General features: G+C 42.0%; 1 protein-coding gene across 2 annotated transcripts in view; it reads left to right on the top strand.

The window, feature by feature from the left end:
• LOC143930406 (membrane-spanning 4-domains subfamily A member 4A-like) overlaps window positions 1-18,589 on the top strand; it is a 35,518-nt gene extending 16,929 nt beyond the window's left edge. For both annotated transcript variants that reach the window (XM_077454706.1, XM_077454707.1), the window contains exons 4-7: window positions 9,464-9,520; window positions 12,665-12,811; window positions 13,149-13,268; window positions 18,248-18,589. In XM_077454706.1, coding sequence (XP_077310832.1) covers window positions 9,464-9,520; window positions 12,665-12,811; window positions 13,149-13,268; window positions 18,248-18,454 — 531 coding nt within the window. In that variant the 3' untranslated portion in view covers window positions 18,455-18,589. The remainder of the gene's footprint in view (window positions 1-9,463; window positions 9,521-12,664; window positions 12,812-13,148; window positions 13,269-18,247) is intronic.
• Window positions 18,590-18,894: the final 305 nt, after the last annotated feature.

Here is an 18,894-nt window from a genome sequence, read left to right as displayed (position 1 = left end):
AGGGGTGACTCAAACGGGAGGAGTTCCTGCACCTATTCTCTGAGAAAAAAAGCCCTGATTAAGATCAAAACTATGTTGGGGCAGAGAGACAGGCAGACTGCCCATCTCTGTACGCTGTATAGCAGGTGGCAAGTTTGCTGCTCCTATCCCACCCCACATGTCACTGGTTGTGAAAGATAGGGTTGGCTTCACAACTGATAGGCTCCTAGCATTCAGTGATGCTGACACTAAGCTAAGTCTGATGGGGAAGCTGAAGGACTATTTTACCATTAGGTCTGCTCACGCCTTAAGATTGACAGCAGGCAGTGGGTGTATTTTATAGCCAATAACAGGCTGTCTTTAGCTAAGTAATACCCGCGCTGAATGTGTAGAAACAGAACGAAACTCTGGATAGCCGCACTCCGGATTGTGTAAAAATTAGATGCCTTTATTTCTTCAAAATGCAAGTGCAAAACTTCATTGAACAAAACGTCACAGCAAAAAGGGAACAAAAAAGGATTTTTGAATAAAATAGCTAACGCGTTTCACGCTACAAACAGCGCTTACTCATAGCTAGCTTATGTTATGAATAACAAACAAATATATACTGTTCATGTATAAGCACACCACAGTGAAATCAAAGGTAAAACCATGACAGCTGATAAAGCTATCATCATAGATTCTCCACACATGCATTCCACACCCAGTTGTTGGTTGGTGAAAATAACTGGGAAAGGGAAAAAAAAGGGAAAAGGGTGAACATGTCTGTGTGTTGAAACGTGATTTGATGAAAAGTATAAATATGTAAAAAATATATATATATATATACATATAGAGGTGAAAATAACAAAGTGTGAAAATAAAAATAAAAATGTATATATGTATATAGGCGTGTATAAATGTGTGTATATAAATATATTGGTGTAAAGGTGATAATAATACTTGTAATTGTGCACTAGTACAGAATAACCTTTTAATGCATAGATAAAGAATATGAATAAATGTCATAAGATTCAAAGTAAAACAGTATTGAATGTTTATATGTATGTAAATAAACTCAAATATTTAGAGAATGAACTGTGATATAAAAGTGACAGGGATGAACATGCACTAAACAAAATCACATCAGATCGATGGCCATATTTATGTGAACTGTCGGTGAAAAAAGAAAAGAATAATAATGAAAGAACCAATATGAAACCATACAATTGATGGACTTATTTCGATGACAAGTAGTATGCATGCATGGAAAATCCAAGATTCAGAAACAGATCACAATTGCCAAATATTTCTAAAGTTGTACATACACCAACCAATCTCGTGTTTTTATCGATGTGTAAATGAATGTAAATACACCAATCAATGCATAAAATAAAGTATGTACCTGCAACTACCACTATAAAAACACACAAATATACAAATATAACATGTAAAATTGTTAAATAAAAACAGAAACAAAAAAAGAAAAACAAAAAACCTTTTAGAACCCTCACGGACACTAGAATAAGCCTAGACGCCTCAATCCAGTGCCTAAAACAGTAAATGCACCCAAATGAGGCGTATGCTTTAGGCAATCAACCATCTACTTGAATATTCCATAAATATTACGATTAATGGGCGAGAAAAGGAACAAACATTTTAACCCCTTCCCTCCTAAACTATAATTAACTCATGTTGTTCACACGGGTCGCCCATATAAAAAAAACAATACAGCGACGTGCAGAAATGTCTGTAATACAATAAATGCAACTAGTGTACAGACACCAACTGTTCTACATAGAATAGTGATATATAGTGTGTGATCGCAGTGTATATAAAGTCACTTAGACATTTTTTATAGGTTGTGTAGTATGAAAAGGAAATATCTCACTATAATACTGTGAAACATCTCCTTTTCTTTGAAGACCAATGACCTGAGTGAATAGTATGAGAGAGTCTATGATGGAATAGAAGCAAGGATGCAATGGCTATAACGGGTGATTGAACATGATCAATTCCGCATAAGATAAAATGGTGATAAATAAAACCACAATATATATAAACTCATGTGAACACAGTTTGTGGACTATATATATGCAGAAGGGATCACGCTACAATGCTGTGAGATCTCTTAATTTCTATTTCTTATTTTTATTATTATTTATTTATTAACCTAATGTAAATGACACCTCTCTAGATTATGTAAAGTGAAAAAATATATAAAGGTTTACTTGTTAAAAGACTATAGTCACGGAAAAAGAATATTTCCAGATCTGTACAATGGTTAAATGTGAAATGTGCTGTGTATAAACCGCATCAATAAATTGCATAAACCGCAAAGTGTGTAATGCGGTACATACAAACTCCCCAATATCTGGGTTATATCAGTAAACCACATACATGTAAAATAGTGAGTGTGTCCCATATCTATGAGACTATACCCATATAATATATACTGTATCTGAAAATATCTATATATGGGTAACATTCACAAACTAGACAAAAACTAGACAAAAACCCCCCTCTATCGTCTTAGTAAATATGGGGAAGAAATATCAATTACCACCCACTTGGTGTGTCTGACTAGCGCACACATGTATAATTTTAGACATTCACATGGATGTTATCATTTTGATCCCATGTGACAAGCTTGTAGAGGGTGTTATTGTGAATGAACCTATGACTATTATAACGTTAAATTTTGGGATGGATGAAAAAGCTGATGGAAAATAAGAAACAGAACTGGAACACTAGTACATCATAAAAGGTAACATTAAATTGGGGTAATCTTAATCCTGAAGGGGAATTACAGTGTTTCAAAAGATTTCTCAATCATAATAATATGAAACATCCCAATCAAAATTTAACCCTGTCGGAATTCTGGTTTCTAAAAAGAATATCCAGAAAACCTCACGTTTACAAAGTATGAGAAATCTGTCACCTCCTCGCTTGGGGGTCACCACCTTCTCAATCCCCTGTATAAATAGATTTGAAACATCCTTCTGATGTACAGTGTTCCAGTGTCTAGCCACATTAGTGGATTTGTTCTTTTCAATGTCATATAAATGATCATATAAGCGATCTTTAAGTCTGCGTGTAGTGCGTCCTACATATTGTATATGGCAAAGATTGCATGTGATGACACAAATTAAATACTTAGTGTTGCAATTTATGAAAGATTTAATGTCAGCAATTTTATTATTAACACAAGAAGTAATCTGTGTACCTCTCATGATATGGCAACAGTAAGCACAACCTGTTCCACCACATTTGAAGTTGCCTGTAAATCTTAACCAATGTTGGTTGGATTTACTACTTGTGAATAAACTAGGGGATAAGGTATGTCCTAAAGTAGGTGCTCTACGAGAAACCGTTTTTATACCTCTGGAAAGGATTTGATTGTATGCAAAATCACTAAATAAAATAGGGAGATATTTAGTCACTATTTTCCTCACGTCATTAAATTCTGAACTATAAGATGTGGAGAACGCAGGGATGTTTGTCTCTAAAGAAGAAAATTTACTTGTATTGCTATTTCTACTGGAGGAACGTTTATTTTGTAACAAAGTATCTCTTGGGATGGTACTAGCTGAAACCAGGGCTTTTTGTACATTGGCGGGTGTGTATCCTCTTTCCTTGAATCTATTGGCCATCTCATTAGCTTCCAGCTGAAAAATTTCTGGGGTGCTGCATAAGCGCCTCGACCTCAAAAATTGTCCATATGGTATCCCTCTGATGGTATGACCAGGATGGGCTGAGTCTGCTCTTAAAAGTGTGTTACCTGCGATTGATTTTCTATGTAGACCAGAGACTATGTTTTCTTCTGAACCAGTCAGATTGACATCTAAAAATTCTATGGTGCTTATTTTCATGACTCCAGTAAATTGTAAATTTAAATTGTTGTCATTGAAATAAGTAAGCCAATTTTCCAAACTGGCACACTCATCAGATGAAATGAATAACAGATCGTCTATGAAGCGCCCAAAAAATATGGTATCTTTGCGGCGGGGGCTATCATGTCCAAAGATGCAGGACCTCTCCCACCAACCCATGTACAGGTTGGCTAATGAGGGCGAAAATTTCGCTCCCATGGAGGCCCCGCATCTCTGGAGGTAATAGGCCCCGTCAAACATAAAGAAATTATGTGTAAGTAAATATTCTAAAGATGACAATATAAATTCTTGAAGTGCTAGAGAAAACCTCCCAGATGTTTGTAAAAAGTAAGCTACTGCTCTTAAACCCAGTCGGTGTGGAATGCTGGAATACAGACTGGTAACATCACAGCTGATCCATCTGTATGTAGAGTGCCACTTTAGATTCTGTAATTTACTCAGCAAATCACCAGTATCTCTGAGATATCCAGGTAAACTTAGGACTAAAGGTTGGAGTAAATTATCCACCCACTCTCCTAATCGTTCGTTGAGAGAGCCTATTCCTGCCACTATCGGTCGACCCACAAGGGAATTTAACCCCTTGTGGACCTTAGGAAGATAGTGAAAAATAGGCATGACTGGATTCTCAGGAATAAAAGAGATTTTGTCATTTTCAGACAGAAGACCAGCCCTGACAGCTCTATTCAACAAATTAGAAAGTTCAAGTTTAAAGGAGGCAGCGGGGTTAGATCGCAGTAATTGATAAGTGTTGGTATCTGAAAGTTGACGCAGTGCTTCTGCTTTATAGTCACATGAATTCAGGACCACCACACTGCCTCCCTTATCCGCATTCTTGATAACTATGTTTTTATCTGTTGACAATGATTTGAAAGCATTTCTTTCAGCATTTGTTAAATTGTCAAGAAATGTTTTATTTTATTTTATAATACCCGCGCTGCCTGCTGTCAATCACAAGGGGAGCAAACCTGATGGTGAAATATTTCCTGAGCTTCCCCATCAGATTTTGCTTACTGTCAGCATCACTGAATGCTATGATCCTGTGATCTGTGAAATATGTAGGTTTCTATTGCTAAACTAAAATGCTAGTTGCCTGGCTGTCATTCTGGTCCATCAGCTTCAACTTTATCTCTGACGTAGGACAGGTATGTACAGTGCCTTGAAAAATTATTCATACCCCTTGACATTTTCCACATTTTGTCATGTTACAACCAAAAACATAAATGGATTTTATTGGGATTTTATGTGATAGACCATCACAAAGTGACACATAATTGTGAAATGGAAGGAAAATAATAACTGATTTTCAAACATTTTTACAAAAACATTTGTGAAAAGTGTGACGTGCATTTGTATTCAGCCCCTTTACTCTGATACCCCTAACTAAATTCTAGTGGAACCAATTGCCTTCAGAAGTCACCTAATTAGTAACTAGAGTCCACCTGTGTGTAATCTAATCCCAGCATAAATACAGCTGTTCTGTGAAGCCCTCAGAGGCAGGGTTTCCATCCTCCCACAGCATTTTTTACTGACAAAATATGCAAAATTTACTGGCGCATTACATTTTTTACTGGCAACCTGAGAAATTACAGAACTTCTATTGAAAACTAACACAGTGAATATTTTAACAGTATAAACATGATATGGAAACACTGACAATACCTATAACAAAGTAATTTGCTTGATTTACACTTAGTAAGTCAACACTTCATGAAATTATCAGCCCCTGATATTTACTGGCAGTTGTAAAAAAAATCACAGATTTTTACAAACTGTCAGTAAATTTAGTTGGCAACCCTGCTCAGAGGTTTGTTATGCCGCGTACACACGTAGCGGACTATCCGACGGACTTAGTCTGGCGGACTTCCCGCCAGACTGTCCGTCCGACTTTCCGAACGAGCTACTTGCCCACACACAGCACTTTTTCAGCGGACTAATACGGCGTACTAAGTCCGCCGTACTATCCGGCCTACTTTTGAAATGAACGGACTCGCCCACACACGCGGAGGAAAGTCCACTCATTTCGAGCGGGTCTCCAGGTAGGCGGGGCCCGCGAAGGACACCTGGTATGGACTTAAAGGGGAACCCCAACGGCGAAAAAAATCGGCGTGGGGGTTGCCCCCGGGTCCACATCAAACCCTTGTCCGTGCACGCTACCCGGCCGGCCAGGAAAGGGACGAGAACAGAAGGCCAGAGGGCGGCGGCGACAACAGCGGCGACAGGGCCACTGCCTGTAAAAGAGCTATAAGAAGGCGCGGGGACCCGGCAGAAGAACCGAAGAGGGGGACAAGACCCCAGAAGAGGGGGACAAGACCCCCGAAGTCGGAAGAAGGGCGGCGGCGAGGAAGAAAGCCGGGCACCTCCGCTAGCAAAAGAGCTAGCAGAAGATAGCGGAGGAGTCCGGCGAGAAGACCCCCGGAGCTGTGCAATAAACTATTTTTACCCTGTGTTGTGTTTTTTTTGTACTTTTTCTCACAGGTGAATGGGTAGGGGTACATTGTACCCCATACTCATTCACATAGGGTGGGGGGCCGGTATCATAGGGTGGGGGGCCGGTATTTAATAAGGGGGCCCCCGGATTCCGGTAAGCCCCCCGCCCGCAGACCCCGACAACCAACGGCCAGGGTTGTCGGGAAGAGGCCCTTGTCCTCATCAACATGGGGACAAGGTGCTTTAGGGTGGGGGGGCCGCGTGGCCCCCCTTCCCCAAGGCACCCCCCATGTTGAGGGCACGCGGCCTGGTATGGCTCAGGAGGGGGGGCGCTCGCTCATCCCCCCCTTTCCTGGCCGGCCGGGTAGCGTGCTCGGACAAGGGTCTGATGTGGACCGATTTTTTTCGGCGTTGGGGTTCCCCTTTAAGTCCATACCAGGTGGCGGGGCCAGCGATGTCTCCTTCGCGGGCCCCGCCTACCTGGAGACCCGCTCGAAATGACCGGACTTTTCTCCGGGCGGGAAAAGTCAGTTCATTTTAAAAGTACGGCGGACTGGCATACCCACGGCCGGATTGTCCGCCAAAATGCGAGTCCGGCGGGAGGATTAGAGTGCAACACTACTTTCTAAGTCCGCTGTACTTTCGGGTCAAAAAAGTATGCCGGAGGCTACACAGGGGGGATTGTCCGGCGGACTTGAGTTTGCCGGACTTTTCCACCCGATTTTTTTGATCACATTAGAGAACCTTAGTGAACAAACCACCACATCACAAAGGCCAAGGAACACACCAGGCAGGTTTTGACATGGCGGTCCACCTAAACTGACAGGCCGGGCAAGGAGAGCATTAATCAGAGAAGCAGCCAAGCGGACCATGGTAACTCTGGAGGAGCTGCAGAGAGCCACAGCTCAGGTGGGAGAACCTGTCCACAGGACAACTATTAGTTGTGCACTCTACAAATCTGGCCTTTATTGAAGAGTGTCAAAAAGAAATCCATTGTTGAAAGAAAGCCATAAGAAGTCCTGTTTGAAGTTTGCGAGAAGCCATGTGGGGGACACAGCAAACATGTGGAGCAAGGTGCTATGGTCAGATGAGACCAAAATGTAACTTTTTGGCTTAAAAGCTATGTGTGGCGGGAAAACTAACACTGCACATCACCCTGAACACTCCATCCCCACAGTGAAACATGATGGTGGCAGCATGTTGTTGTGAGGATGCTTTTCTTCAGCAGGGACAGGGAAGCTGGTCAGAATTGATGGGAAGTTGGATGGAGCCAAAAATAGAGCAATCTTAGAAGAAAACCTGTTAGAGTCTGCAAAAGACTTGAGACTGGGGCGGAGGTTCACCTTCCGGCAGGACAATGACCCTAAACATACAGCCAGCGCTACAATGGAATGGTTTAGATCAGGGGTAGGCAAACTTGGCCCTCCAGCTGTTGCAGAAGTCCCATCATGCCTCTGGGAGTAATTGTAACTGCCAGCCTTGCAATGCCTCATGGGAAATGTAGTTCCACAACAGCTGGAGGGCTGGTTGCCTACCCCTGGTTTAGATCAAAGCATATTTATGTGCTAGAATGAGAATAGCCTAGTCAAAGTCCAGACCTAAATCCAATTGAGAATCTGTGGCAAGACTGGAAAATTGCTGTTCACAGGTGCTCGCCATCCAATCAGACAGAGCTTGAGCTATTTTGCAAAGAAGAATGAGCAAAAATTTCACTCTCGAGAAGCTGAGAGAGACATCCCCAAAAAGACTTAACAAATTGTTGTGAAAGTTGGTTATACAAAGTATTCACAAAACAGCTGTATTTAAACTGAGATCAAATTACACACAGGGGGACTCTATTTATTAATTAGGTGACTTCTGAAGGCAATTGGTTCCGCTAGATTTTAGTTGGAGGTATCAGAGTAAAGGGGGCTGAATACAAATGCACGCCACATTTTTCACATTTTTATTTGTAAAAAAATGTAAAAACCATTTATCATTTTTCTTCCACTTCACAATTATGTGCCACTTTGTGTTGGTCTATCACATAAAATCCCATTAAAATACATTAACGTTTTTGGTTGTAACATGACAAAATGTGGAAAATTTCAAGGGGTATGAATACTTTTTCAAGGCACTGTAGATCAATGATTCTGACTTTGGTGGCTGTGTGTTATGGTACAAAGAAAAACCGCATTCACCCAAACAAATTAAAAAAATGGCTAAAGAAAAGGCTGCAGTAATGTGGGATAAACACAATACAAATAATAACGAAAAAAACTGCGCCAAAAATTAAGTAAAAATCAGAATAAAAATGAATAAATTCTAAATGATAAAAAATTATTCATAAACAGTGACCAGCATGAAATGGACAGAAAAACCTTAAGCAATCTTGTGAAGATCACAATGTATTACATTCGCTAATAAAGAACACCAGCTAGAATGCATTATTTTCAGTCCATGAATATACAGATGGTAACAAAACAGTCTCTTGATCTGTAAATCTTCATAAACCACCGCTGTGCTCCACATCTATCATAAGTGCCACCACCGATATATGAGCCGCTTACCAGATACTGGGATATCAGAAGCAATTAAATGCACCCAGCCACGATCCTTGCACATGGATAATAGACACACGCCACAGCACAAACGGAATAACGGCATGGACCATGCAAATTAGAAAGAGGACCATAGTGTGATACTGTATAAATTGTTTGGATTTATTAAAGTTAAAGGTTATACTCACAATATTTCGTAAAAAATCGACATTTAAAAACGAATAACGCCGTCCAGCATTAACAGAACCCTTCCTCCTTCCAGTGACACACACACACCCAGCCATCCATATGATGTAAAATAAAATGTGATTCATCAGACCAGGCCACCTTTTTCCATTGCCCCCGGTCCAGTTCTGATGCTCACATGCCCATTGTAGGCATGTGGCTGTGGACACGGGTCAGCATGGGTACCCTGACTGGTCTGCGGCTATGCAACCCCCTTCACAACAAATGTCAGTTTTTCTGCTTTCCACACATCAGCTTCAGGGTTAACATGTTCACTTGTTGCCATTGTAATGAGATAATCAATGGTATTCACTTAACCCGTCAGTCGTCATAAAGGTATGAATGATCGGTATAAATATCTGTTTATAGGCTGTACTTGTATATTATGGACATGTATAATAACATTTGTGTTGTTTGCAGTATATCATTTCAGGATCCTTGTCGATAGCGGCTGGGCACAAGCGGTCTTCTTGTGAGGTAAGTCAGGTATTCATCAAGGCCCATACTTACTGCGCCTGTCTCACTGACCAGTGTGTGGATAATGAGTTTTATACTAGGGACGGGCTGAGACTTATGGGAAACTGAAAGATTACTTATGATTGACAGTGAACGTAGTGGGCGGAGCATTAGAAGCTATTCAGTGCAAAAGTGGCTTTCGAATCTGTCCGCTGCCTTCTCCTGCAAATCAAAAGTAAAGGGGACATGATAGGGAATTAGTTTCTTGAACGCTCACCTGAATTAGTCTCAGGTAGTTCTTAAAGCGGAATTATAATCACCTTCTATCCAGTGCTGAGCTGTCCCCCCGGCTGCTGTCATCTTGGCATTGTGAAATTGTGCACTGAACTGCGCACGCAGGTAAGCAACTTTAATGCAGAAAGGACATAAGAGTTAAATCACATTTAAATTGACTCGTGGTTGCAATTGCTGGAACCCTACTATTGAAAAAAAAATAAAATAAAGAAAAAAGGGCCCCCCCCCAATCCATACCAGACGCTTATCCGAGCATGCAGCCTGGCAGGCCAGGAAAGGGGGGATGAGCGAGCCCCCCCACCCCAAAGCACCTTGTCCCCATGTTGATGGAAATAAGGGCCTCTTCCCGACAACCCTGGATGATGGTTGTGAGGGTCTGCGGGCAGGGGGCTTGTCAGAATCTGGAAGCCACCTTTAACAAGGGGTCCCCCAGATCCTGCCCTCCCTCCTATGTGATTGAGTATGGGGTACATTGTACCCCTACTCTTTCACCAAAAAAGATGTAAAAAATAAATAAAACACTAGACAAGTTTTTGACAAATCTTTTATTAAAATTTAAAAAAATTTATTAAAAAACAATGTCCCCCAATGTAGATCCACACCGCTGGACCTGAAAAAAAAATTGCCACGAAGGCTGACCACCGATTGCCTGCTCCACTGGGTGACAGACCTAAGGGTCTGGTATGGATTCTGGCAGTTTAAAAAAAAATTGGCGTAGTGTTCCCCTTAAAATCCACACCAGACCCGAAGGGCCTGGTATGGACTGGGGGAGTACCCCATGTCGTTTTTTTTTCTTTATTTTTGTTTAAATAGCCAATTTCAACTGCGAGTCAATTTAAATGTGTTTCATTTTAAGTGAAACAATAACAAGGAAAAATTCCTTTACATCCCATGAGTATCCACAGGCCTTTACAAATGATCACTTTTATTGTTTGTATTATGATTATGATTATTTCCAATTACCATCAGCTCCATCTAGTGGCTATAATGCAGTATTTTTGTCTAAAAAAAATACTGCTTTATGGCCAGTAGATTGAGCTGACAATCATAGGTAATAATCGTATTACAGACAATACAGTGATCATGCATTGTGCTTGTATGAATGCCTAAGATATTAGCACAGCATTTTTTTTTTTTTATACATAGACCCACCGAAGTGTGTAGAGGACATAGGGCAGCTTTGAATTTTTGATAGGATCAACAGTTTTTGTTGCCCTTCTCAAACATATATAACAAGTCGCTACATATCTAAACCTAAATCGAGCAAATAAGCTAAATTTATTATTAGGATTTTTCAGACTATTGTTGCTTTTTGTACAGCTTGGAATCAGGGCTTAATGAGTGGGCACACCTGGGCACTGCTCAGGGGCCCCTGCTACATGGGGGGCTCCTGCACTTTCCCCAAAGCAGCTGGTTCTTGAGACCATGCTGCCCCAAAATTGGAGGCCCTATGATGGCACTGAGAGTGATGGATACACAGGGGAGGCAGGCTGGCAGCGGTGCGTCGCACTCTACAGAACGATACCTATTATTTCACAGCCAGCAGGGAGGGACAGGGCCGGAGCGCCAGTGATGCTCTGAGCCCGCCCCATGCAGCTTGAATGCTCGGGACTGAGAGCTCACCTGCAGAAGTAGCATTGTGGATGGTGTCATGGTGAGCCCAGCTATTGAGCACTGTTTGCACTGAAGGGCTTGGAATGCTCCCTCCTCCGCCCCTCCTTCTGCCTGTTTGATTGATATAGGTGAGTCCAGTGCTGGAGGTGGGCACATAGCCAAACGTTTATATGCACTGTATCTCCACTGGAAAAGGGGGTACTACATGAATGGAATAATGGAATAATGGTGCTCAAGGTTGTTTTCGGGAGAAAACAATACTGAGGGGGGGATCTATAGAGATGGAGTTTAGGGGGTAGCAATGCTTGGGTTACTTGGGTGGCTATAGTGCTAGAGGTATCAGGGATGTAGAGAGGCCACAGTGCAGGGGGTATCAGGGATGTAGTGGGGTCACAATACAAGGAGTATCTTATGGTATATGGTAGCAGTGCTGTGGGGAATATCTAGGATGCAGAGGGGTCAGAGTGCTGGGGGATATCTAGGGTGTAGAGGGGTCAGAGTGCTGGGGGAAATCTGGGGTGTACAGGGGTCAGAGTGCTTAGGGAATATCTGGGATGTAGAGGGGTCAGAGTGTTGGGGGAATATCTGGGATATAGAGGGGTCAGAGTGCTGGGGGAAATCTGGGATGTAGAGGGATCAGAGTGCTGGGGGGATATCTGGGGTGTATAAGGGTCAGAGTGATGGGGGGTTATCTGGGGTGTAGAGGGGTCAGAGTGCTGGGGGGATATCTGCGATGTAGAGGGGTCAGAGTGCTGGGGGGATATCTGGGATGTAGAGGGGTCAGAGTGCTGGGGGGATATCTGGGATGTAGAGGGATCAGAGTGCTGGGAGAAATCTGGGGTGTACAGGGATCAGAGTGCTGGGGGAATATCTGGGATGTAGAGGGATCAGAGTGCTGGGGGGATATCTGGGGTGTAGAAGGGTCAGAGTGCTGGGGGGATATCTGTGGTGTAGAGGGGTCAGAGTGCTGGGGAGGCATCAATCTAGCGGATATATTATATGCACAGGACAGCTTTGTTACTTTATGTATGTAGTATTTTCCCACAGTTTCTTTGCTGTACAGAATGATTGTTCATGTAGTTAATGCGGAGCTCCACCCAAAAGGGGAAGCTCCACTTGTCTGCATTACTGCCTAGGGGCCCATGATGCTATTAAGATGGCCCTGCTTAAAATGGTAGTTTGATTATACATATAACAATCTATTGTCTCTTTACTGATAGAAATGAACATAACCCAAATGTCTGCTTATTTTTTAAGGTGCAAGGAGCTTTGGCCATGAATATTATTAGTTCACTGGTGTCCTTGGCAGCCATTGGTCTATACTGTGCCGATATTGCGCATCACATACATAATTACAATCCCCCATGTTACGATCTCTGTGGTATCTATCATGATGAAGTTTTTGTGAGTATTACATTGCGTTTTAATATTTGTTTAATAAGTTGTTAAATAGCAAACTTTTGGTGAAGTTTCTCTTTATATCTCCCCCCCCCCCACCTTCTCCATGTAACCCACATGGAGGGGGTAGGGCACTGTACAACCTTTTGCACAACCTTTTTTTTTCTTGTTGCAAAGGCCCCAAGCAAGCTGAAGATTAAGGTACAGTATGTAGCTTACACAGAGAGGATGGGGGGGAAATCATTAGACCAGATTCAGATTGTTGCTGTGCACTATATTGCTTTATGTCGCTCTTTATGCATTGCGGTAAATCAGTTCATTATTTTGAATCTTCATCTTGCAGATTCTCAGGGAGTTGGCCCTTGGTTTTTTGGTCCTTTGCAGCCTTTTGGAGTTTTGCGTATCTGTATCACTCAGTGTCTTCGGAGGGCGCTCTCTTCAAAATCACTCCACTCTTCCTCAGGTGAACAATGGTCTGATCCCATCAAATCACAATCATACCCAGTATCTAAACAACATTAAAGGGAATGTATAGTGGTTTTGCAGATAATTTTTTTATTTATTCTGATCAGAACTGAATAGTAAATTATTGTGTAGGATTAATATTTTTTTTTTTCAAAGGCAGCCAACAGAGTGGAGATCTTGACTTCATGTTTTGTATCTTGCTACCTGTTATAAAATGGCTGTTAATGAAGCTCAATAGTGCAAGCTGACATTTACATACACAAGTCAATGGGGTCAAGGTCAGCACTGGAAACAGCAGAGCATAATCGGAGACAAGCCAATAGGGGTAGATATAAGTGCACACTGTGCAGATGACACAGTACACCGACTGTAATTACTGCAGCTGCCTGCGGTATAGGATCAGTAGAACACCAGCAATTGGGGTAGCTTTAAGTGCACACTGTGCAGATGACACAATACACCGACTGTAATTACTACAGCTGCCTGCCTGTGGTATAGGATCTGAAGAACACCAGCAATTGGGGTAGCTTTAGGTGCACACTGTGCAGATGACACAATACACCAACTATAATTACTGCAGGTGCCTGTCTGTGGTATAGGATCAGCAGAACATCAGCAATTGGGGTAGCTTTAGGTGCTCACTGTGCAGACGACACAGTACACCGACTGTAATTGCTACAGCTGCCTGCGGATAGGATCAGCAGAACACCAGCAACTGAGGTAGCTTTAGGCGTACACTGTGCAGATGACACAATACACCGACTGTAATTACTGCAGCTGCCTGCCTGTGGTATAGGATCCGAAGAACACCAGCAATTGGGGTGGCTTTAGGTGCAAACTGTACAGATGACACAGTACACCGACTGTAATTGCTACAGCTGCCTGCAGATAGGATCAGCAGAACATCAGCAATTGGGGTAGCTTTAGGCGTACACTGTGCAGGTGGCACAATACACTAACTGTAATTGCTGCAGCAGCTGCCTGTGGTATAGTATCAGAAGAACACCAGCAGTTTGGACAGCTTTAGGCATACATTGTGCAGATGACACAATACACTGACTGTAAATACTGCAGCTGCCTGCCTGTGGTATAGGATCTGAGGAACACCAGCAATTGGGGTAGATTTAGGTGCACACTGTGCAGATTACACAATACACTGACTGTAATTACTGCAGCTGCCTGCCTGTGGTATAGGATCTGAAGAACACCAGCAATTGGGGTAGATTTAGGTACACACTGTGCAGATGACACAATACACTGACTGTAATTACTGCAGCTGCCTGCCTGAGGTATAGGATCTGCAGAACACCAGCAATTGGGGTAGCTTTAAGTGCACACTGTGCAGATGACACAGTACACCGACTGTAATTACTGCAGCTGTCTTCGGTATAGGATCAGCAGAACACCAGTAATTGGGGTAGCTTTAGGTGTACACTGTGCAGGTGGCACAATATACCGACTGTAATTGCTGCAGCAGCTGCCTGAGGTGTAGGATCAGAAGAACACCGGCAATTGGGGTAGCTTTAGGTGTACACTGTGCAGGTGGCACAATACGCTGACTGTAATTGCTACATCTGCCTAAGGTATAGGACCAGCAGAACACCAGCAATTGGGGTAGCTTTAGCTGTACACTGTGCAGGGGGCACAATACACCGACTGTAATTGCTACAGCTGCCTGAGGTATAGGACTAGCAGAACACCAGCAATTGGGGTAGCTTTAGGTGTACACTGTGCAGGTGGCACAATACACCGACTGTAATTGCTACAGCTGCCTGTGGTTTAGCTGTCCGAATTTCCGCCAGCCAAAAATTGATAGCATGTTCTCAATTTTCCCGACGGAAAAACTTTCTATCAGTAATTCTGATCGTGTGTATGCAATTCCGACACGCCAAAAATCACGCAAACTAAAGCTACCCTCAACTACGAGACAGAAGCTATTGGCTACTGGCTATTCAACTTCCTTTTTCTAGTCACGTCGTACGTGTTATAAACGATCAGAATTTGATGTGACCGTGTGTAGGCAAGACAGCTTGAGCCGAATTCCGTCGGAATTCCGTCTGGAAAACCATCAGAGCTTTTTCCGACGAGAATTCCTATTGTGCCTATCCTGCCTTTGGCCAATTACAGCTCGCTGTACAGACCGCGCTGTGATTGGGCAAGCATGTGAGTCATAGTGCATGTTTGGCCAATCATCAGCCAGCAATGCACTGTGATGCCGCAGTGAATCATGGGCCGTAACACGGCACTCAAATTTGCCACGAATGGCCCATAATGTTCGGAATTCGCTGAATGTGCGAACAGCCGATGTTCGAGTCGAACATGGGTTTGACTCGAACACGAAGCTCATCCCTAGTGCTGTTACATTTGCATGAACATTACCTGCAGTATTCGTTTCCTGACAATTACATACATATGTATGATTTATGTTCCATTCTGGAATAGCCTACATAGCTATGGTCTATGTGATTCTGCCATTTTATATTAGAAGATAACCTAAGCTTCACTCTATGCTGACACATTAGTTGATAGCTGTTCTGTGAGACTTTACATAAAAGATAGACTCCTCGTTAGGGAGAACCTAGGCGCTTGAGTGTTAAGGGAAGCCTGATTTCCCAACTATGCTGCTTCATGACCTACCTGGATTAGGATATCAAATTCCCAGCAATATAGATTTGCTCTGTACTTGCAAAACAAGGGGAATCATTCTACAGAAATATATAAGTTTATCTTTTACAAGTACAGTAAATATTGATTTAAAGTCAATATCCTTATTCTCATACACATCCTCTACTTAAATTGGAATTTCACTTAACAATTACAATTCAATTACTGGCATGTTTTTTTCCCTGGAAGTCGGTACCTTTTTCTGACTGGTATCTGCTACCACTTTTGCAATTCTCGCCTAGCAACATATTTCGGAATTTCCAATGTGAGGAACAAGTGTCACAGGACACTGGTATAGAAAGTGACAAGAAATCTCTACAATGTGAGGGAAATCCCCTCAGACAGTTGTCATCGGAAAAGGAGTTCACATTGAAAGACTTCACCACTGTTCCTGTTTTGGTGACAACTCACAAATTTTGGTTCTGCCTCCATTTTCAGTCCTAGGGATGATGGTCACCAGAACAGATAGCGTGTATCTCTCTAATGAGTCACATTTCTTGCTTGTTTGATTGGCTCACTGATTTTCCCAGAAGTCTGCACTAAGATCCAAGTAAAATTTTAGGCATCCTCCGCAATAGGAATTATATTTTTGGCATGATACTTCCTAAGGGTTAATTACATCTAAAGGGATGCAGACGCTACATCTTTGCTTATTAGATGACTGCAAGTGATTTCGAAGGATCAACCTTCTTCCTCAGAGCGTCGGAAGAAGGTGGATCCTTCAAAACACTTCAGCCAGCGGAGTCCCATCTAGGACCCCCTACCTTGGTCTGGTAGTCCAAGCGATTTGAGAGAGACTGGCCACTCATATGGCTCTATGAGCAGGTTTACAAGTCTATTTTTGTGAGTAGACATCTTTTTGGTTTCATCAGATATTTTTAATACATTTGTTGGATAATGCACTAGGCCAGTGCGCCCTCTTTCGTTTTATAAATACTGTAGCTGGTGACTATTAATATATGGACTCCTGTTCAACGATGTCGGCATCCCAGCTGATTTTCGGATTGGTTGTCGGGTGCTGCCGCCACCATCTCCACTAAGGGAAACCAGTAGTGAAGCCTTTCGGTTTCACAGCCGGTTCCCTACGGTGCATGCACGAAGCCGCTGTGCTTTCTAACTGGCCCGGCGGCGGAGGAAGGAGGAGGGGGGCCGAAATTCCGAGATACAGCGCCACCTCCCAGAAGTGGGGAAGGGTACCTGTCTAAAACTGGTGGCTTCAGCCTCTTGAAGTCCCTGTACAGCAGTGCTTAGCGAGGGGAAGGGAGAAGCATAAAGAGCCAATCAGGTGTGTTGCAATTCAAGAAGCAGATCAGGTGTGGCAGAGATGTGCAAGTTTCAGGAAAATAAAAGAAATACAAACATATATGTATCTAATTTCTGGTGGATGAGTAATACCTACACACTGTATATGCATTCCATATATGCATTTAATTTCTGTATTCTTTCCTGGAGTTCACCTTTACAAATTGTGTATTTAGAGAGCTAAATAGCTCAAGCTGCAGGTGAAGTGTAAACATGCAAAGCAGAGACTCCTCTCTCTCTCTCTCTATATATATATATATTTTATCTATTACACAAGCTTGATAAAGGCTACATTTGTTTTCTATATTACATCTATCAGAAGATAAAAATTAAGTTAAAAAAAAAACCAAAGAGACATTATAATTGTTCTTTTCATGCTGGCTTTTTTTTTTTTTTTAGGTAATTGTAATATTAGGTGTACACTGTGCAGGTGGCACAATACACCGACTGTAATCGCAACAGCTTCAAATGAAATTCAAAGACACTGTCTCTCCATCTATCTCTCTCTTGGCTGACACAACACACTACGCAAGGCCGCCGCACAGGCGGCCTTATATAGTGTGGGGCGTGTACTAAACCCCCTTATGCCACGTACACACGATCGAAATTCCGGCCAGAAAAAGACCGATGAGAACTTTACATCGGAAAATGCAACCGTGTGTATGCTCCACTGGAATTTAGCCGTCTGAATTTCCGCCAGCCAAAAATTGATAGCATGTTCTCAATTTTCCCGACGGAAAAACTTTCTATCAGTAATTCTGATCGTGTGTATGCAATTCCTCTATACTCTCTCTCTCTCTATATATATATATATATATATATATATATATATATATATATATATATATATATATATATATATATATATATTTTATCTATTACACAAGCTTGATAAAGGCTACATTTGTTTTCTATATTACATCTATCAGAAGATAAAAATTAAGTTAAAAAAAAGACCAAAAAGCCATTATAATGTTTCTTTTCATGCTGGCTTTTTTTTTTTTTTTTTAGGTAATTGTAATATCAAATGATTACCAGAACACAGCAGAAAACTCGGTTGGAAATTTAATCCAAAATCAACCAGGAAAAGGAGAGTACACAATGCCAGTTGGGTCTTTGGCTTATTCAGGAATGAATGCAGCTTCTCCACAACCTGACCATATCACCAGCAATCGCAATACAAATCCTGTGTACCCTGCCATATCGGGTCAGCCGTAAAAACAGCACTCTCAAAAGGGCCTTTTTTTAAGGTTTTGTGTCTCCTTCCCACCCAAATCTCTTTGTACGCTACACCATTACCCTTTCAGGTCTGATTTATGGCTGTGTATAAATAAATGCCACATTTGAAGAAAATGTATAATATATTTTTTTATGTATATATATGTATTTATTATGCTCAAGACCAAAATTGTTGTAAATTTTTAGTCAACTAATTATCATATATTACATACTAATTTTATGCCAATTTTCAAATGTTTACCAGGCTATCCCTAACTGCTTTTACATAGATGCACAGTTGATAAATCTGAAAAAAGACACAGGTCCATCTAGTTAAACCTACACCCATCAGCCATAACTTTAGAACCATCCACCTTATATTGAGAAGCTCCCTCTTTGCCACCAAAACAGCTCTGACCAGTTGAGGCATGGAAGCCACT

The sequence above is a fragment of the Lithobates pipiens genome, unplaced genomic scaffold (assembly GCF_037356315.1).
Source record: "Lithobates pipiens isolate NorthernLeopardFrog02 unplaced genomic scaffold, aLitPip1_a1.2 Scaffold_25, whole genome shotgun sequence".
NCBI classification, from domain to species: Eukaryota; Metazoa; Chordata; class Amphibia; order Anura; family Ranidae; genus Lithobates; species Lithobates pipiens.
The sequence above is the reverse complement of the archived record's forward strand: the minus strand, read 5'-3'. Positions and strand labels throughout refer to the sequence as shown.